Here is a 21,712-nt window from a genome sequence, read left to right as displayed (position 1 = left end):
TGGAGCTTTAGCCTGTACATAAATTGTACATTGTATTCAAGCTCTCTGACCTTTGTAGAAACACCTTTCCCTGCAATTACAGCTGCAAGTCTTTAGGACTACTCTAGTCTCCTTATAGTGGATTCCACCTTTTTTTTTTTTTTAAGTAACAATTTTTTTTTTATACATGGTATTAATGTGTACTGCATCAAATTATATAGTTTGTGAGCACAGGAGCCATACACATTGCTGAAACTGAGAGACAGGTGTGTGTGTGTGTGTGAGAGAGAGAGAAGCAGGCACAGTGTAAAGTCCAGACAGCCAGTGTACTGCTGATGGGGCAGAAATTCTCCACCATAAACTCCTCCAAAAATACTGGGGACATCCATTGTGCAGAGACAGCAGACAGCGTGACCGTTGCCAATGCTCCTGTTACACTCTCTCTTTCTCTGTCTCACATACACACACGCGCGTGCACATAATTAGTGCCATCTCGGGAACCATGCGGCTCTTCAGTGTCACCTAGCGTCTCACTGCCGTCACCCCACACTTGGGTTCAGTGGGTTCAAATCTCCAGGTTTTCAGTACGCTTTTGGTGTAATTGACATGCTTCTTGGAAATGTCAGATGAATTGAATAAGTCAGATTGAGTTATTCTTTTTAATGCATCAGCTTAATCTTAGTTGAGTCCAATGTGTATGGTTTATGCAACTTGGAAATATTTGGCCTTAAAACAGACCACAAGTGTTTAAAGGGACTTTAGGTTACATTATTCCTGCAATGTAGGGTCACATTTCTTTTTAAGATCAAATTCCTGTAAGTTTAAGTCTAGATCTTCAAGCTTAATTCAAGACATCTGAAACATAGTGTATGAAGTGGTTCGTCTCATCACCCCTCTGCCCCGTTTCTTTATGTTTTTGATTTGTGGGGCAATGACGAACCTTGCTGGGTCTCTGCACAATTATAACTCCTAAATCAGATATTAACAACGGAAATGTAATATGGTGGTTCCCATCCTTAGTGAAGTGGTTCTTCCTAGGTTATGAATTTATTTTGAACATATGGTTTAATCCTTTGTTGTGTCTGTTGGTATATTTATTATATTATTTTGGAGTGAATATGAATGTGTTAATCATGTGTTAATGTTAGTATTTTGTGTTCTTTTAGGGCTGCCTGTCGAAGGTGTTTGACCTATCTGACGTTGGGGTGTCTCAGTATGCCTGGTTTCCATGTGAGGAATCACACCAGCACAGCTGGAACACTCAGTACAGGTTAAAGGTAAGCTTCAGAGTTGGAGTGACTAAATATGTGTACAAGAAAATATGATAATAATAATAATAACTAAACATTTTAACATTTTTTTAATAGTTTATCCCATAAATTTCAAGTAATGTTTTATTAATTAATGAGTAAATGCTGGCAAAAATCAGAAACTACACAAGACAATCAATTAACAATACATTTTTTGTGGTATATATTAATGATTTGTTATGTATTTTGTTTTTGAACTCACCAAATATTTAAAGCAAGATGCAAAGACACCTGCTTTCTGAAAGAAAGAAGGAAAGAAAGAAAGAAAGAATGCTTAGTGTGTTTAGAAAAAGATTTAACCATTTTTTGTGTTTAAAAAGTGTGGAGTTTATCTATTTTAATTCAAAAAAAGTTAAAATATAAAAAAGGAATATATATATATTAGTAGGTTTGTACTGCTATACAAGAAGCGTGCTGCAGTAAGAATTACAAATAGTTTTGAAATCAACAGAAAGCAGAGAAAATTTAAAAAGTGGTTTGCTTAGTATTTTACTAAAATTTGCCTGAAATGAATAACCGTAAGCATGCTGAATGTAGCCTATGCTGTTTACGGCAAAGTAAATAATTTAATCTCAATCCAAATAACTCATAATTCTATATATTCCAACCTAAATCTTACTGATGGTAAATGTGGCTAAATTGTTAGTTCTTGGTTACTGATCAGATGGTCAGGGGCTCAAACACAAGGCCCTTTAACCTTTATGATTCTAACAAGCTGGGTGACGAAAAAAAGGAATTTTGTTTTGCTGTAAAATATATGGGACACATAATAATGTTTTTTTTCTTTATACACTTAAAATGCTTTACAAAAATACATCAGTAAGTCAGACAGTACATCTGTTTTTACAGTGTTCTATATTAATTATATTATTAAATATTCATTTATTACATTTCCATATTTTATATATTCTGGCTTAAATTCTATGTTATATATTCTTGTTTTTAGATAGCTATTCTTTTTATACCCATATTAATTTTTTTACTATTTTTATTCTATTTTTATTCTGTTTTTCTAAACTTAAAAAAAAAAATACTGTAATAGTGTGTGTGAGAGAGAAAGAGAGAGAGAATAATATGTCTATCTAACATTGTCTTTAGGCATACTATTCCCACCCCATGGTAGCTGCTGCTGTCATTATTCACCTGGCTGCAGATGGGACCATCTACAGTGATCAGACACAGAGCAATGTCACTATCCAGCTGGTAGACACCAAGGAGCACCTTCACAATCTTGGTTTGTGTGCCTTCATTCATCTTACATTTGCATAAAACATCTTGTACATCATACATCATATACATCTAAATATTATTCTTTACATCACACCTTTATTTTACCATTCATTGCTAATTTGCCAGATGAGCCAGAAGCTATAATGACAGTTTAAAACTTTGCAAAACTTTTGTAGGCGAATGGCGGCTGAGTTGCAGGGACAACCCTCTAGTGATCCCTGTAATTCATGACCTAAGCATGGCTTTCTACAGGACCAAGGCTATTGTGGTGAGCTTCCGATCAGCTCTGGTGGCCATTTCTGGAGTCGGTCTCCGTTCCTTTCAGTATTTCGATCCCATCACAATTAGTGGCTGCCAGAGCAATGAGATCTACAACCCCATGGGCCAAAGGTGAGCCTTTCAATGCAACTACAAATAAAATTAAGTTTGGAGTCAGATTTAAAGAGGCATTTGATTTATCACATGCATACTGTAGGTGTGTCAGCAAAGCTTAATCCTGTCATATCTAGATTAGCAAATTTCAATATGTCTGATGTACAATGCTTAATATTGCTAAACTATTCACAAAAGCTCAACTTAAGTACTCCCACTATTTATAATATTTATTGTAATAATAATTATTATTATTAATATTATGTCATGCTCTTCTCCTATAGTTGTGTGCATTACTCATGTGATGCCATTGACTGCCAGAAGCCTATGGTGCATAATGCAGAGATGAAATGCAGCAGTCCAGGCTACTTTAATGGTGTCCGTTGCGCTGTCACCTGCAACCGGGGATACACCCTCAAAATCCACAGAGATGACGAAATTATCAAAACACAGGTGCTGCTCTTATCTTATGGTCTCGGCTGTTTTATTACCCACTGTCCCTTCCTTTCGATTCCAATTTTCTTTCATGTGTATCATTTTGATAAGTTTACATAGAGTAGTATATGCACACACACACACACACACACACACACACACACACACACACACACACACACACACACACTGTAGAATGCAAAAAATTGCACATACACCAAAATAATCTTGTCTCATCTACTAAGCGTTCATGGAGTGAGTAGCAATAAATTTTTATGGATCTCGTGGGTTGGATGGAGCAAATATCAGAGAGGAGAGCAGCGCTGGCACTTAGTCCGGTGGGCTCTGTGCTGCTGCTGGCCTCTCCCCAGGTTTATGTCTTTCTTCCTAAACCACTTTGTTTGAGGATCCTGAAACTATGGAAACAGTCCATGTGGCTTAAATAAAAGCAAGGTTCTTCATTCACGGACTAAGAAGGAGAGAGAGAGAGGAAAAACACACCATGCACGCCAAAACTTAGTGAGGGGCATTGTTAAGTTCACATAGCATTTCACAGCATCTATGTTTCCTCTCTGACATGCTGTTAGTCCCTGTAATACTTATTCCTTTAAATAATTGCTCTAATTTACAGTTAAAGGTGTATATAATCTTAACATGGCCTGCGTTTTTAACTCTTTTATAAATAATGTTTACAGATTGAGAAAAGGTTTTGTTTTTATGTTAATCTCAAATTTAGAATAACCCATATTTATATGGGCCAAAATTGTTATATTTGGCGATCAGTATACTGCATATAGAAGGACCTATTTATTTCTATAACACAGAGGTGGTAGTGTTCCAGAAATCTTTGCTTGCTTATGAAGTCACATACTTACATTTACTATGTATCAGGCAACAGCAAAACCTGCATTCTGCCACATATTAGAAGACAAAAAACAAACATAGGTCTGCTAAATTTCCAGCCAATAAGTTCTACACAACTCTGGGACATGCATGTTGGAATTTGAGTCTGGTTGTGCTGCCAAGATTTGTTAACGTACAGCTTTATTTAAGGTCCAACAAGGAAAAGCAAGACATTGTCTGAGTTTTTGACAATGTCAATTTTCTGTTGCGGAATTGCTAGCATATTGTTTAATCAGGAAAGCCTTACCAAACCACCCTTGCATCACCAATTGCATGATGTTGTGTCACTGAATATAAGCGTGTGCTACTGTATATGTTGGCAAAAAAAAAAAAAAAACTAACAGAAGAAATAAACACAATAATAAAAATGGTAAAGAAAACTGGTAAAAACATGCAGAGCATGTTTTGCAAATGCAAGGGCATTACTGTATGTAGGTGTTTGGGCTGATTGCTGCCAGAGACCGCTGTCCGCTGAGAGGCTTGGCTTCCATACAGCAGCTATTACGCATTAGGAAAGAGGAGAGAGGCAACAGACAGATTTTTCGGCTTTTTGGGAGGCCTTGGTTTATATAACTGCACTAGGATTTGGGGCCCAGAACTGGGGGTTGCAGGGGCCCTCGCAGGGGAGATGTCTGGACTGGTTATGTAAGGTGAGAGTTTTCCTTAAGCCTGCTGCCTGTGTTACAGTATACTAATGAGACAATCTCTGTTACTCTGTTACACATTTGTTACCCTACTGCATCACACCCCATTATGGCAATTCAGAACCTCAATACACACAATAAATAAATACATTTATAAATAAATGTATTAATTAATACATAAATAAACTAATTAATAAATACATAAAGGAATCTGAACCATGTGTAGTTGTTGAAACATGAAACTGTTTGCCAGACATATGGCTAGTGTGTGGCAGGTTTTAATCAGATGCCCTGCTTTTAACCTCTCCTGAAGAAACTCTGTAACCCTGCCAGGCTAGAGACAAGGAGGAGAGAGAGAGAAAGAGAGAGAGAGAGAGAGATGGCCTGATGGATGATGGTATGAGGGTGCCCGTGTGCTTGCACTGAAAGGGAAAGTGCTGATCCCAGCACAGCAATTACTGCTTATCTGCTGTCTCCAGAGAGCACTAAAGTCTGCTTTTAAAAAACCCAGTCAGTGAGAAATTAGTCATTTCACCATTAATGCTATAATGGAACTCAGAATGTTCCAGTTTTTTACGTCATAGGTACAGACGGCAGCACCAAACATTGTTAGCTCCTCATAGACTTGTCTGCGTGATGAGAAAGTAGCTTTGGAGCTGAATGATTTCTGTTCTGGTTTCACTGGTGGCGGCAGGGTCCCACATCACAACAAGGGCAGTGTCATTTGCGGCCTACATATCCTGGCGGCACACCACTTGTTTTTGCCAGGGTGTTATTGAAAGCAGAACATGTCCTGAAAATCACTATTAGACAAACAACAACATTTCAGCAGGCCAGAAAGGCAAATGAAGAGTTCAAGGATTACGTTCCTTCTCTTGTTTTTCTTCTTTTCCACCAAAAAAGTGTTGGTGTGTGTGTGTTTGGACATGTTTTTGTATATAGCTGGGGCCCAAATATTATTATAATGATAGAAGTATCTGAGATTTTTAACCTTGTTGGGACATTTGGCTGGTTGCCTCTGTAAGGTTAGGGTTAAGCTTGGGTGGATTAATTATCCATATTAATAATTATGTTAGTGGAGAGTCTATACATGGTTAGTAAGATGTGTGTGTGTGTGTGTGTGTGTGTGTGTGTGTGTGTGTGTGTGTGTGTGTGTGTGTGTGTCCAAAGAAAGAAAAACTCTTGGGGTGGGGTGCAAAAGAAAGTCCAACAAGCAAGAGGGGCATCTGTGTTGAATTAGGCACAGTAGTCAGTGGTAGTTAAATTCTCAGTGGAGGAGGAATCAGAAGCTGTAAATTTTTAAAAGAAGGAAACTCCTTGCACGCAGACACCCCTGCTCCACTCCACGTCGCTTCCCAACCTAGACATGTTGCCAGTTGCCATTCCTCGCTTTGTGAGGAAAGGAGGAGGAGGAGGAGGCAACCAGTGACAGCCTGTTGAGCAACGATTTCTAAATGTAGAACATTGTGTTTGTGTACTTGTGTGTGTCATTCGGTGTGTCATTGTATGCATTGTGCTTGTATGCTTTGCAAAATGATGTTTGGTATTTAAACAGCCCCCTCATTTTGTGTGTGTGTGTGTGTGTGTGTGTGTGTAGATATGTGTGTCCTGCATGTGTTCAGTGATGACAGTTTTTAGGTTGGTCCCTCTCTCCTTGGGCCAGGCTCCTAACACCCCTACAGCTCAGCTTGTTTGTTTAATTCCTGATGTTACAGAGTGGGGCCTGGCATAATTTTTTTTTTTTTTATGTTGTAACTGGGTTTTGAGGGGGGCCTACCATGATGGGGTCCTCTGATGCCCTTTTTATATACTTCTTTCTCCTTGGGGGGGATTTTATTAGCAGGAAAGTGATGCTTCCTCTTCATAGCCTGACACCTTAATCAGAGAGATGGATTTGGAGTGTTTGATCATAGTTATCTGTTTGTTATTAAACCCTTGTCTAATTATAGAAAACTAACATGCAGGTCTGCTTGTTGCGTGAATTATTCATCTGAAATATGGATAAGCTTGCACTGTCTCACCATTGAGCTGTTTTCAATAAGAGTGTTTGGCTAAAAAGAGGAAAAAGCAGAAAAGAGGGCAAGTTTTTGGAGCTGGAGCTGAATCTGGATTGCATTTCAACTGTTTCCTGCTGTTTTGTTTAGTTTTAGGTGCTGGTATATTTCCTGAGAGGGTACAGAACATTAGATAAGCATTGGATTCCATGGCTGTGCTGCATTCCAGACTGCCTTAAATCTGCCATTTGAGAGGGGAAAGGGAGAGAGAGAGAGAGAGAGACTGGGGTCAAAACACAACAAAAATGCAGTTCCCTTCTGTGTTTAGTTTTGTGGATGTGAGTAAAAGAACATTTGCCACAATAATCTATGCCTTGCCAGCAAAAACTGTTTGGCTTCACAGAATCTGGTTCAACAAACATCTCTAGCATTTCTTTTTTTATGACCAGTCTTTTGGCCCTTGTCATAAACACATTAAGAGATCTGTGTAAGAGAAGCATGTTTTATTCTGTATTTCACTGAAAATGATGGAGCTTTCCAGTGCTCTGAGTGTGCTCAAATATAAAGTGTGCCTAATGCTTGCTTCACACCAAACAACAGGACAACCCATAGAATTCATTTTCAAATGCTGGAAGCTCACAATATTTTTATTGGCTTAATGGTTTGAATTTGCTATCAGGCACAAATTTACAAGCAGTTTTATGCATCTCCTTAAATGAACATATTACAAATCTAATGGTGGTATGATCTATTACACTATAATTCTTTTACTGTAACTGAGTGGTCACTAAATAAATAGTTTGCTCCATGCTTTTTTTTTTTGTCTAGTGAGCAAAACTTTTTTTTCCTTAGTTTTACTTAATAAAAAGTTTGTAAAGATCTGTTGACTTAAACATTAATTTCTAATGGTCCAATAAATATTTTGCAACACATGAAGGTCTGACGCTTCAGTATGAGAAAACTTTAGAGACTGTATTATTTCCCGTCAAAGCAGACCACTTCTTGCTGTTTTCCTGCATTTGGCAGGAATGTTGCTGATCCATTTCACAACCAGTGAACTGACATTTGTTGGACAGGTCTGTTGCATACTTGCCACTGTGGTTCCACTGGGGAAAGAGAAGACAATGGTGGGGCTTGGACAGAAAAAAAGAGAAAAAGAATCTGGCTGGCCCAGCTCTTCCAACAGCTCTGATGGGGCTCTACTAATGTCTTTACAGGCATTCCACACTACTAAAATGACTTATTAAATCAGGCGAAATGACCCTTGACTCCCACCGACTTTGCTCCTGACAGCTTTATATGCTGCACACACTCCATTTATTATTGGTGGCCGCCTTTGCAATGACCACTGCCCCTATTCACTCTCATTAAGAGACCCATCACAGACACAATAACTTTTTTTATTGAGGAAGGGGTGGTATTTCCCATTTTTTTTTATATTCTCGTCATACCTTTTTGTATAAACAAATGAAAGCTTCTGGAACTGATGTTACCACACATAGATAGAAGAAAAAACTGATATTTTTGGCTCTTGTTTCTTAGTCGGACTCTATGGCTATCCTCACTTGTGCCGATGGGAAGTGGAACAAACAGGTGTCTTGTGAACCAGTGGACTGTGGACGCCCAGACAAGTACCATGTGCATCCAGCTAACTTCAGCTTCACAGAGGGCACCACTTATGGCAAGAAGTGTACTTTCCAGTGTATGCACCCAGCGCAGATGATAGGTGGGTACAGCACAGATTTAATAGGTGAACTATGGTGAATGCAGTTTCCATTTTAGTAAAGATAAATGTTGTTGGAATATCACTACCCTAATCACTGATTTTCAAAGTATAAAGAAGCTGAAACGTATTTCTTATAGGCAGCAATAATGTGCTGACATGTATGGAGGATGGCATGTGGTCCTTCCCAGAGGCTATGTGTGAGCTGCGATGTCCAATGCCTCCTTCCATCCCCAATGCCATCCTGCAAACCAAACGTTGCAATGCCAATGGTCTCAAAGTTGGCTCTTTCTGCAAGTACAAGTGCAAGCCAGGCTACCATGTGCCAAGTGCTGACAACCCCAAACGGTGAATTTATAAATATGCAAACTTAAATTCTATTATTTTTAATTGTTTCTTAGAGGTGTGTATTGGACATGGAATTCTGGATAACTGTACAAAAATTTGTTTGAGTAGATTCTTTTTTTTTTTACTCCCACATGAGAAAGTGGTCATACAGGATATTATTTGAGTGGCCCTGTGTGACCTGTTTTGCTGTAAATTAAACTTTATTCATTTATTTGTTCATACATATTTAGACGGTCCTTCACACGACAATGTACAGAGAACGGTACTTGGCAGCCTGGCATGTGTGTTCCAGTGACGTGCGAGCCACCACCACCAGTCTTCCACGGCAGCTACCAGTGTACTAATGGCTTCCAGTTCAATAGTGAATGCTGGCTAAGCTGTCCTGAGTCCAATCATATGGTGAGAGAACATATCCCCTACAATTACATTTGCGATCTCGCAGACTTGACTTGGTCTGAAGTTTCTTTGAGCTTTTTTTGCTTGTGTTAATATAGAAAATCCCTAAGGAACACAATCTGTCTTGGTCTTTTCACTTTCTGAGTGTTGTTATCTGTATATCCATATCAGAAAAACAAACAAACAAAAAAAAAACATGTGACCAGTGGGCAAGTATTTATCATATTCTCAGAAAGTAATTTAACAATAGTGTCATAGAAACACCTAGATCAGGGGTTGCCAATATTAAACACTCAAAGAGCCATTCGGACCCATTTTCCACAAAAAACAAATGAAAATAAAATACATTTAAATTAAATGCTCAATATGTCTTTTCCAAAGCCACAGGGAGCCGCAGGAGAGGTATGAACGACCCCTGACCTAGATACAACTAGATAAAAGTTGACATGTACCACATCATTGACTAATTTCGCTACTTTAATTAATTATTCTATAATAATAAAAAAAAGAATGTTGTTTAAATAGACTTGATCCAAACATAGTCTGTTATATATAATAACCATGTGCTTGTCTACTCATACAGACAACCTCCACCACTGTGATCCGCTGTAGAAAGGACGGCAACTGGACTGGTTCTTTCCAGTTGTGTCCCCAGCTAACAGGCCACTGCTTGTTCCCTCAGAATTTAAGCCTGGATATCAACACAAGTTGCAGCAGGGAGCATGGCATTGGTCTGTATAAATGCACACAGTCGATCTGCAGTCATAGCCTGAGCAGGTTTTAGTCAAATTAGTTAAATTAAGGATGGATATAAGAGCATTATCTAAAACAGCTATATTATGTTTGTGACTTTTAATTATAGCTGGAAACAGTAGCAGTGACACTGAAATGTCTTGTGTGTGGTGTGTAATAGGAGAGCAATGTGAACTAACATGCAGTGATGCTGGTAGCAGTGTCGTGCTCCTCCCCAGGAATATGACTGTGGATGTCTTAATGAAAGACCATTGGAGAAACCCACCCAAAGTTAAGGTTCGATTAAAAACCTTTTTCTTGACCATTATTGATATCATGCAGTATACTGTACAGGTTGTATGTTTCATTGTACAGTATGTATGTTGTATGTTTTAGCATGTTTCTAAATGTATCCTCTTTTCTAGATGTCCCAGAATTTCTTTACATTTTTACAATAAGATAGCAGAATTGGTTCACAACAACCAAGCAAACATTTGGACGTCGGATGACCATTAAAATTACGTCCCTCCAACATGGGTAAAAAATAGTTCCAAAACGAAAGTTGAACCGGACGTGTTTGACATTATCTGATTCACAACACCTGTCTTAAATGGTCATCAATTGTCCAAATTTTTGCTTTGAGGGTATATATATTAAACAACACTTTGCAAAAAAATCAAAGTAACAACAATACATGCAACCTCAGACATCTGTAAACATGTACAAATGTGATTGCATTTTTAGGAAATGTTCTGTGTCGCATGTTCTTACCAATTGATGTCATCTCGATTGTTTTATACGTCGTCACCTTTGGACCAATGTTTGCTGGAAAGCCTTGATGTAACTAATCCAAAGTTACTTATGATAATGTATAAAATGTTTGCAAACAACAAACATGGTCAAAATAAATATCTGTAAATGCTTAAATATGTAGCAGTTAAAAGCCTGCTTTGATTTTTTTTTTTTTCATATTATGATTAAGACAAAGAATGGAAGTAAATAAATTATTACCATTAAGATTGAAACTATAAATGTGTTTTCCCTTAGTGATGAATTTCCATGTGTCATATTTGTCACGCAGAATAGAGAACAGTTTGGGTGGATCTCTCTCTCTTTCTCTCTCTCTCAAACACACACAACATTTAGCTTTTGCCTTTTTTAACTGTGCTTGGGAAAGGTAAAGAAATTGTTAGAAAATGATAGCAGGACTAAAAATAAAAAAGATTACACACAACTGCTGGCTGGTTATTTTCGATAAAGCTATTACATACAGTATGTGTCACTGCTTCATCAGTGACGTACTATACAATGTAAGAGTCACCGTCTGACCTAATCATAAAACCTCTGTCATAAAAGTTGAGTCAGACAAAAACATAAGCTTTCAGACAGGAAGGATGAAGTTCTTTGTTTGTCGTTACTCTGATCTGGCCTATTACACCTTTGTGTGGTGGATGACTGGAAACACAAGCTATTACTTTCCTGAGAATGAGTTTCCCATTACAACTGTCTGACCAACACGCTGGACGAGAAACATAGGATTGACATTAACTGTGACATCAAACTAAGTTCTCCATGGCTTTCAACCCATGGATTTAAATCTTTTCAAAGCAGTCAATAAAGGTAACAGTTGTACTGTAAGAGGTGACCTTCCTTTAGTACTATTGTCATGGTTCTCCTATCTGCCTCCACCACTTGTTTTAGTGCTGTCTGTGAGAACTTCTCATTGCTTGTGTTGCTGATGGGAGAAGACCACAGACACCAGTCTAGCCCTTAAAAATACTTTGGCCTTATTAAATGACTCATTGTTTAGCTTCATGAAATGGCAAACAAAATGAAAGCCTGTCATGAACTTTCTCTGTTATTGTGGTGAATGAAAGATTTCATGCAATTTCAAAAGCACTGAATAAAAAGCTATGTAAAACCATGAATAAACAGCTTGAGACGCTGAAAAAGTTGAGGGATTGAAAAATAGATGAGGAATATCTATCTTTATGATTTATGATGACACTGATTTATTCCTGGTGGATTGAATGGTCTTCTTTAGGTGTGTTATGCCTGTAAGTCGTAAAGAGGTTGTCAAACTTTTACTTGTATTTCTTTTGTTTGTTTGTTCCTCCACATCCAAATGGTTGTAAAGGATGTTTTCAGGAGCCTGACTTTTTTTTTTTCATTCACTTGGTGAATGGCCACCATGTTGAACAGAGCAGCAGCTTCTGAAGCATTAGTGTATGTGTGAGTGTGAATGTTGCTGCTTTCTTACTCTGACCTGATATGGCCCTTGGCGTGTTGAATGTGTTGATAAACCAATGTGATGAATTGGAGAGTGTTATCATGATTTATATCTTTAAGAAATCATGCTTAATGCAACAAGAATGCACTGGAAAATGCTAACAGATCAATGGAATTTCTTGCCAAAATGGGGGAAAAGAACAATAGCCCTCTGATAGGGACAGCATAAAAGTCTATTTAAAAGGAAGCAGGTAGTGCTTGTCTAACCCAGACCTTTAAAGAAACTATAAAAACAAGCACACAGTTTCAGGAGCAGACGGTTTAAATTAGGCCTGAGTAAACATGCCGCCTGTGTGTGTGTGTATGTGTATGTGTGTCAGGATTGCCCAGGCCAAGCCTCACCACCCTACGCCATGCCGGAATAGTGGGCAAATGCCTGCTTTCTTGGAAATGTTATGTTTATGTTTAGCTTTTTCCACTCTTCATGTCTTCTGGAGTTCCCCCAGAGCGTGTCATTTTGCCTCTCTAAACATCCTCTCTACCTGTTCTAACACAGGAACCGCAGCCAGCTAGCGCTCCTTACGTGTAGCCCTTAAAGCTCAGAGGATTTTAGCCAATTTTTGTTTTGCTGTTTTTTTATGAAACATATATAATAGTGCTCCAGATTGTGCAGTATAGAGTGTCATATCCTTTTCTTTAACACAAAATTGGCAATATAATTAACTAAATTTTAATTTATTTTAAACAACTACCCAAACATGACTTAGCAAAAGAATAAAAAATTCAAAATTCACATTTTGCAACATCATTCCCATATGATAATGATAACATTTACATGATCACTTTGTAAAAATTTTATAAAAGTAAAACTGTTGTTCTACCTTTCATATCTGAAAACCCAAACATGTTTATGTATTTGGGTTAAAAAAAGCTTAAAAAAAAAAACGTATTCTTAAATCTTCCGTAAACAGGGATATAGTATATTGTTAGAAGAATAAGGTTTGAAGTTGTCAAAATAATAAAAAAAATAATAATAATTGAATAAATAAAAATGTAATGTTTGTGTTAATCTTTTGCAGAGTATTGTATGCACAATTTCACAGAAATGGTATCCAAGTCCAGAGATTCTACATTGCATAAAAGGTTGTGAGGTAAGTTGCGTTATATACTATTTTAATAGCATTTTAAATTTGATTTCAATGTTATTTGTATGGTGCTTTTAACAATGGTCATTGTTGCAAAGCAGCTTTACAGCATCAAAAGAAAATTATGGAAATGTGAACACAATATATGAAAATGTACACAAATCAAAATGATCAGATTGTCCCTGTTGAGCAATCTGGGGACGACGGTGGCAAGGAAAAACTAACTGAAATGGAAGTAGAAAAAAACCTTGATAGGAACTAGACTCAACAGCCAAGCTGTTAAGTTTGGCAATTGGAAGTTCAATATAATATTTGATGTCTTTAAGTTAAGTTCGTTATTGAAAGCACATGGTCCAGTTCGTTATTAAAGGCACGTTCCAGTCCTAAAGTACTGAGCGACTGCAGTCACAAGTGCAGTCACCAGTCTGCATTAGCCAAGGCCAGGACTGTCATCATTAAAGAATTCTTTGTTTTATACTTTTATACTATTCACTTGCCTGACATGGCCTAGCTTTATATGATATAAGCAAAGAATAAACACAAATATTGTGTTTTAAATAATTTCATATACCTACTTGTCCTGGGCAAATAAAACCTAATTCAAAACCTGAATTCTGAGGAAAAGTTGCAGTGCAGGCAGAGGTCATCATGCTAAGCTATGAAAATACACCTTTCTTTTCCCATAGAATCATTTAAGTTTTTAGCTGTTCAAGATGTGAATTTTTCAAAAAATGCCAATTAATTTTTTTTAGTTAACATTGACTTAGTTGATGCATTAGTTGACATCAGCACTATCCACTATCCATTTGCTTTATTGGTTTCCTCGGATGAAATACCCTTTCCTGATAATTGGATCTTCAAGTGCTTACAAAAATCTAAAAGTTGGATTTCTGAAAATCATTCTTGTTCAGTAGTCCAGCTGAAGTGTAGGGCTTTCCTGTAATCTGCCACTTTCCTTGCTGTTCTTTCACATTTCTGTATCAACTTTAGCGATTTCATCCCAATGTGTTCAGCAATATGTCTATGAAGACTCTCAGTCTTGAAGTAGAGAAACGTTTCTACTGAACAAGAGAGAAGTCCAGTTGACATTCCAAATAAACTTACCAGGATGACTGAGAAACTTCACAGACATATTGCTTATAAAGATGAAAAAAGTGACGGAATGTCTTGTCAGTTTTCTGCGGCAACCTCATACATACAATGCTTACAGGGCTGGACATGCTCTAATTCAGTTATAAAGTTATAGCTCTGTTACGAAATTTTAAGCTTTAGTTTTACATGCAGAACTTTAAAAGAGAGGGCACACTGTTTTTTGTCAAGTATCACTTCATTCGCTTAAGCTTTGATTGACTTACCGTCAGTGCATAAAACAGTTATGCATATGGTTAAAGCAAGACTATATTTTATCCTGAATTAAACAGCCTTTACTGAATGGTATGTTATAAATATATGCCCCATTACAACCATAGTGGGTACTAGCTACTGGATACCAAAAATACCCTACAAGACATACTTTTTTGGGGAGGCTCTGACAAATCATCAAGCCATCACATCAACATTTTTTCTTCTTTCCGCTAAAGGCTATTATTTAAGAAATATTCCCAACCCGTGTTAATGAAGCAAAATAAAGTAAAAGTGATGTGTGCCAATGATGGTAGCTCACCCATCACTGTTTTTTTTTGTTCCCATATTTGAGAGTCTTTTGATTCAGCCAATTTTTACATTTAGCCATTTTAGCCACAGAATAATTAATTAGTAATCGCCTTGAAGAGTCTTGATGAACCTTGATAAAGGTCACAGGTGTGCCTGAGCAACATTTGGAGTCCATCAGAATGGAAATATGTAGCAACTCTCACAGGAAACACATATAAGTTTTATAGTGCTGTAGTTTCCCAATTAAGAGAGGACTCCATCTACAGTCACAGGATGCTAGGTCAGTGTTTCCAGTGTGATTGCAAAAAACTGGGTCTGTTTCTATTTTTGTATGATATTAATGTATATGTGTGAAAGCTTCTCTCTCTCTCTCTCTCTCTCTCTCTCTCTCTCTCTCTCTCTCTCCGTAATTACAGAGAACAGATTTATTCTGGCTGTGTTTCATACTGTATGCATGTAATCATTATGAAGACTTGTTTATTTTATTCAAAATACATTGAGTGTGGGAATGTTTTTTCCTTCTAGCCTTTCATGGGTGACAACTACTGTGATGCCATCAACAACCGAGCATTCTGTAACTACGATGGTGGAGACTGCTGTGCTTCTACTGTCAAAACTAAAACAGTGAGTTCATGTAGTTCTTTGTGATTGCTTTGATTCCTTAATTTTGATTGAGAAAGGTTTACAATAAATCGCTCTCCTTAAGTTAATAGATACAGTATACTGATATGAATATCTATTAGCCATAACACCAGCCAGGAATGTGTCTCATATTGTAGACCATATACTCAAAACTTATTACAAAGAAGCTTGGGATTTTCTCTGATGTTCTTATTTTCTTTCATTTGAGCCTTTTCTTTTGAGCAATGGAAATGTGATCTCTACAGATCCTGACTGATAGAAACATGTCAACACTCATGTAGCTAGTATGGCTGCTGTTTTGGCCTCTGTAGAAATAGGAATGATGTTAAGTGCATTAGGGATTTGATATCTAATTAAGTAATTTCACTGAATATCATTTCATGATTTCTCCAACCTTTATATCTCAAAATGTTTTAGCCCTAATATTCCTGAATATTTAAAATGACTTTAAAGAGCCTGGACATAATGTCCACTTTGGTATTTTACAATTTTAATGTGTTTCTTCAATTTTGGTTGGTAGTTGATTTTAGTAGTTTTTTGCAATGTTGAGCTAGCTAGATTAAAATATTTCAGATATATTAAGGCATTAGCTGCCAGTTGCATTGTTGTTTTGGACAGACTACCTACCTTTAAATATTGTCTTCCACAGCTTATATTACATGAAGACTAATGTAAGCCAAAGGTTGTTCTTCCCAATAGTATCATCACTAGGACACTATTACTCTCACTGACCCCAATGAGCAATGGGAAAACCTTGTTTGAGTGGCTCACTACAGACAGGAAAGCAACTGTGCCAAAAAGCTTCCTAATGGTTCTGTGGGACTTGAGAAAGGCAAGGTCAATATGGTCTGCTGTTCTGTCATGAGATCACCGTGGAGAAAATTACTTTGTTTATTTATATATATAGATATACATGCACACACCCACATGCAAACACAAAGAGACACACACACACCCACACCCCCCCCACACACACACACACATAAATGCTATACTGAAAGAAATGCATGGTTAGCATAACTTTTATTATTAACTAACATAGGTAATTCAAATTGCACATGTTGGTAGAGTAGCCCTTCCTCTATAGTAAGGTACCACTCAGCATTGTCTCCATCCTAAGCCATCTAAATGATCGTACCCTATTGATGAATTCCCTTTTTTCCTAGTCAGATAGTCTCAGACTGTGCTACAGAATGAGTAATGTTGGAGATGACACTACTGATGAGCAATGTGCACAGACAGAAAGCGGTATATATACAGTTCATCTTAAAAAATTTGAATATCATGAAAAGTTTATTTTTGTAATTTATTCTAAAAAATGAAACACGCATATAGAATAGAGTAAAATAGAGTAGAATATAATACAAAAGGATAGAACAGAATCTTTATTGCCATTACATAAGTGCAATGAATTTGAGTGCTGTCCTTGGTGCAAACCAAAAGTGCTTATATTATCCCAAAACAAAACAAAAAAAAAAACCACAAAAATGACACAAAAACAGCAGCCACAAAAAGCATTGATAGAAGGCCACCAGATGCTTGACACAAAAACAGTAGCCACAAATGACACAAAAACAGTAGCCACAAAAAGCATAGATAAAAGGCCACCAGATGCTTTACACAAAAACAGTATCCACAAATGACACAAAAACAGTAGCCACAAAAAGCATAGATAGAAGGCCACCAGCAGCTTCTCACCCTAACCCAGAAAAACCTTCTTGAGGAGTTTGAGAAAAATAGTCTCTGCTGGGCCTTCTTGACCAGCATTGTAGTGTTGGCGCTACAGGTAAAGTCCTCCTCAATGGTGAAGTCCTGCAACTTGAAATCGACAGCCTTCTCCACAAATTCCCCGCTAATAAACAGGGACTTTTCTGTAGTCCACTACAATCTCTTTAGGCTTGTTAATGTTAAGTAGGCTTGTAAAGTTCTTTACCCTGCAATACTCAGACAGCTTGCCCACCTCATCCCGGTAGGTGGACTCATCACCTTCAGAGCCCGACCACAGTGGTATCATTTGCAAAATGAATGATGGCATTGCTGGGGGGAAACAGCCTGCAGTCATTTATGTACAGCGTGAAAAGCAGGGGGCTCAGTGCACAGCCCGGCAGGGAGCCAGTGCTGAGGCAGAGGGCAGTCTAATAGTCTGATAGGCCTGTGAGTTTGTGCACCAGCTAATGTGGAAGTAATATATTTAATGCAGATAAAAAATCCACAAACAGCAGTCTGACACAAGTTCTCAGCTTCTCCAGATGGGACAGAGTGGCATGGAAAGTGGTAACTACTGCATCCTCTGTGGATCTATTAGTCCTGTAAGCAAACTTATATCTATCCAATGTTAATGGGAGGCAGGAAATTATGTGACTATGAACCAGCTTCTCAAGGCACTTCATAATAATTGGAGTTAGTACCACTGGTCTATAATTATTGTGGCTGATGATGTAAAACTTTTTGGGCAGATGAACTATGATGGAGAACTTCAGGCAGGAAGGAACAGTGGACTTGAGTAGTTAAATATTCTAGTAAAAACATCAGTTGGTCTGAACATTCCTACACATTCCTCACAAGTTGATCTGCACATTCATTCAACACCCATTCCATAACACAACCAGGTCCAGCAGCATTACTTGGGTTTACCGCCCTCAGTGTATGCACCTTATGCTGGATCCTCTCTCATGTTGTTGCTGCTGAAATGGTTCTCTATCTTCCTCTTGTATTTCAGCTTGGCCCTTGTGATGCCTCTAATCAGGTTGGTACTGGCCACTCTATATAGTACCATATCACCAGACCTGAATGTGATATTCCTCTCCTGCAACAGGCACCTTACCTCTCTGGTTATCCAGGGTTTCTCGTTAGGATGAACTTGGATGCTTTTATCCATGGTGACATTGTCTGTGCAGTATTTAATATAGCTCCAAACAGCTGATGTATACTCCTCCTGTTCTGGATGGTCATAAATATCCCAGCTTGTTCTTCCAAAGCAGTCCTGCAGCTGTTGATAGGCACCTTTTTTCTCAGTTTTCTTAGTTCTCCTAGTGATCAGGACCTGTTTTCTTAGGGGGTGTATGCTGGAGCTTGGAGCAGAGACATACTGTATGGTCAGACTGGCCCAGGTGTGGCAGCTGGATAGCCATGTACATGTAGCCCTTTTTGAGGTTGGAATACACCTTGTCCAACGTTTTTATTCCTCTAGTGGCACATTTCACATGCTGATGTAATTCAGGGAGAATGTTTTTTAAGACCCGTAAGCCCGGAGTAGCATTAACATCCAGACTATAAATGTAATAAATGTGTGCGGAGAGGACAACCCTCCATGTCACACACTTGCTGCAGGGGAATACCTCTTGCTAGTGCAATGAGATGAGGCGATCCCCCTGGTTGAATGAGCCCTGATTCCTAGAGGCGAAGTGAGCCCACGCGCCTCATAGGAGGGGGCAATAGCCCAGTGTAGTGGGGGCCACCCCCGTTGCGGCCCCAGACCATGTAAAAGCTGCTCTGACTTACGCCACTAGCTGATGCGGTGGACATAAATCTGAAGAGCACGTACTGGACAAAGTAAGTGAAGTCTTTCCTGCTCCGAAGCTGTAAAGACAGAAGGCTTCAAAACAATAGGATGCATATTGGCAAATGTGTGCGGGGAGGACCAACCCTCCGCGTCACACACTTGCTGCAAGGGAATACCTCTTGCTAGTGCAATAGATGAGGCGATCCCCCTGGTTGAATGAGCCTTAATTCCTAGAGGCGAAGTGAGTCCACGCGCCTCATAGGAAAGGGCAATAGCATCTCTCACGCAGCTTGCGGCTTCAAAACATGTAAAAGCTGCTCTGACTTACGCCACTGGCTAATGCGGTGGACATTAATTTGAAGAGCACATACTGGACACAGTAAGTGAACTCTCTCCTGCTCCGAAGCTGTAAAGGTGGAGGACAGAAGGCTTCAAAAACAATAGGGTGCACGTTGGGAATGGAACTTTTGGAAGATAGTTAGTGAGGATGCAAAATGGCCCTGACTAGCCCAGGGGCAAAGTCTAGGCAGGATGGGGAGACTGACAGATCTCCGATCCTCTTAGAGAGGTAACACCATTTAGAAAAACCATCTTGAGGGTCAAAAACCTGAGGCGCTAACTCTAGTGGTTTAACAAGGGGGCACAAGCCCGAGGACAAATTTTTCCCTCAGAAACTCCAGCACTGAAACAATTCGGCAGTGGACTGGGTCTACCTGCTTCGTCATGCACCAACTTTCAAATACATTCCATTTGAGGGCATAAGCTCTTCTAGGGGAGGCAGCCCTAGCACTTAGAATAGTCTTAATTACGCTGGCTGGAAGACCAGCTTGACTTAGTTGGTCCTGTTCAGGGACCGCCAAGGCGTCCAGACGTAGGGGCTGGAAGTCAGAGAGTGATAAAGGGGACATTTGCTGATCTTGCGAGGCAAAGAGGTCCACCTCCACTACATGAAATTGTCCCAGAATGTAAATCGCCCTGAGGGACAGGAACCTGGTGCGCTAGCTATTTAGTGGCGCGAACACAGTCCGCCCTGGCAAATATATTATGAGACTGCCATAGTGTTGTCCACCCGCACTAGGACATGGAAGTCTCAACTGCTGGAGGTAGTGCTTTAGGGCCCGAAATAGAGCCATGATTTTGATGCAATTGATTTGCCGCGCAAAAAGATGGCCTCTCCAGCTCCCTTGGGCTGGACGGTCATCTAAGACTGCACCCCAGCCCATGAGGAAAGCTTCTGTCGTTAGCATCTGCGACTTGGAGTGGGACCCAGAGTCAGAAACCGGGGTCTGAATCACATAGGAAGGGTACGAAGCACCTGGCGCGTAGCCCTTATTGGGGATTGGCCCTAGAGTAAAATCCCCTGGTTCTTAGCCACAACTGAAACGCTCTCATGTGCAGAAGGCCAAAAGGTGTCACCGTGGATACAGCTAAGATCTCTGAAAGTGATGGTCCCTTTCTGGTCTAGCTTGATTTCCTTGACGGTGTTGAGAATGGATTTGACACGAGCGGGAGACAGCTGTGCCCGCTTACGCTCAAATTCCATGTGACACTCAAAAAAGTTGTCCTCTAAACAGGAAAGAGCATGCTTTTATGGCATTGGATCTCAATCCTAAGAAACAAAGATTAGCTAGAACGACATGCTGATGTCGAAGCGCTAGCTACTGAGACTGGGCCAGCCAGTCATGCAATTCAAATACGGATGCTCTGGAGTCGTAAGAGCCAGAACTACATCCATGTATTTTGTGTATGTGCGGGTGAGAGAGCTAGACCAAATGGAAGGACCCGATACTGGTAAGCCTTGCCCTCGAAAGCAAACCTCAGGAACCTCCTGTGTTGTGGCAATATTTCTATTGATTTATTTTTAGATAGCGGTAAAGAAATTGGACGCAGCCCCCCGTTCCTCTTGGGAACCAAAAAATACCGAATGTAGTAGCCTCTGGTAGGGGAATATGTTACATGGCCCCATTTCCCAGCAACTTCTGTCAGCAGATGCGCACTTTCCAGTTTCATGGAAGTGGAGGCCATTGAGGGTGATGTGAGACCTGAATCCTGTAGTTTCTCTGTACAGTGCTTAGTACCCAAGGAGATATACTTGGCAGTAGCTTCCACGCTGCCAGTTTCTCAGAAACGGGCAAAGTCTTGGCGGCTTGGTTAAACGGGGGGAATTGTTAGATGTTCGGCATCCTGAAACAAGGCAGGAAAAAAAAAACGAAGAACTAACATTTTATTGGAGACTGGAGTTGCCCGAAACACCAGTGGTGGCGGAGCAAGAACACCGACCTCCTGGGGTGCCAGGGAGAACACTTAATTCTTTGAAAGGAATTCTGCGTGCCTCTCCCCATTGCGGGGCCACCCCCCACGGTGCTGGGCACATGAACCTCAGGGCTTCTTTGTGAAGACAATATGGCAGTCTGACCTCTTTTGGACGCACCTCAATCTTGCGAGGGGGTGCCCAGCTCAAAAACACTCTCAGAA

The 21,712-nt window shown here is 39.4% G+C and overlaps 1 protein-coding gene across 1 annotated transcript in view; it reads left to right on the top strand.

Annotated features, from left to right (window-relative positions):
- Positions 1 to 21,712, top strand: part of pappab (pregnancy-associated plasma protein A, pappalysin 1b) — a 74,215-nt gene that overhangs the window by 44,990 nt on the left and 7,513 nt on the right. The window contains exons 11-21 of the mRNA XM_053481689.1: positions 1,146 to 1,256; positions 2,388 to 2,523; positions 2,696 to 2,909; positions 3,176 to 3,344; positions 8,410 to 8,593; positions 8,731 to 8,938; positions 9,169 to 9,337; positions 9,918 to 10,065; positions 10,248 to 10,363; positions 13,375 to 13,446; positions 15,619 to 15,717. Coding sequence (XP_053337664.1) covers positions 1,146 to 1,256; positions 2,388 to 2,523; positions 2,696 to 2,909; positions 3,176 to 3,344; positions 8,410 to 8,593; positions 8,731 to 8,938; positions 9,169 to 9,337; positions 9,918 to 10,065; positions 10,248 to 10,363; positions 13,375 to 13,446; positions 15,619 to 15,717 — 1,626 coding nt within the window. The remainder of the gene's footprint in view (positions 1 to 1,145; positions 1,257 to 2,387; positions 2,524 to 2,695; positions 2,910 to 3,175; positions 3,345 to 8,409; positions 8,594 to 8,730; positions 8,939 to 9,168; positions 9,338 to 9,917; positions 10,066 to 10,247; positions 10,364 to 13,374; positions 13,447 to 15,618; positions 15,718 to 21,712) is intronic.

This window comes from Clarias gariepinus, chromosome 21, assembly GCF_024256425.1.
Source record: "Clarias gariepinus isolate MV-2021 ecotype Netherlands chromosome 21, CGAR_prim_01v2, whole genome shotgun sequence".
NCBI lineage: Eukaryota > Metazoa > Chordata > Actinopteri > Siluriformes > Clariidae > Clarias > Clarias gariepinus.
The sequence above is the reverse complement of the archived record's forward strand: the minus strand, read 5'-3'. Positions and strand labels throughout refer to the sequence as shown.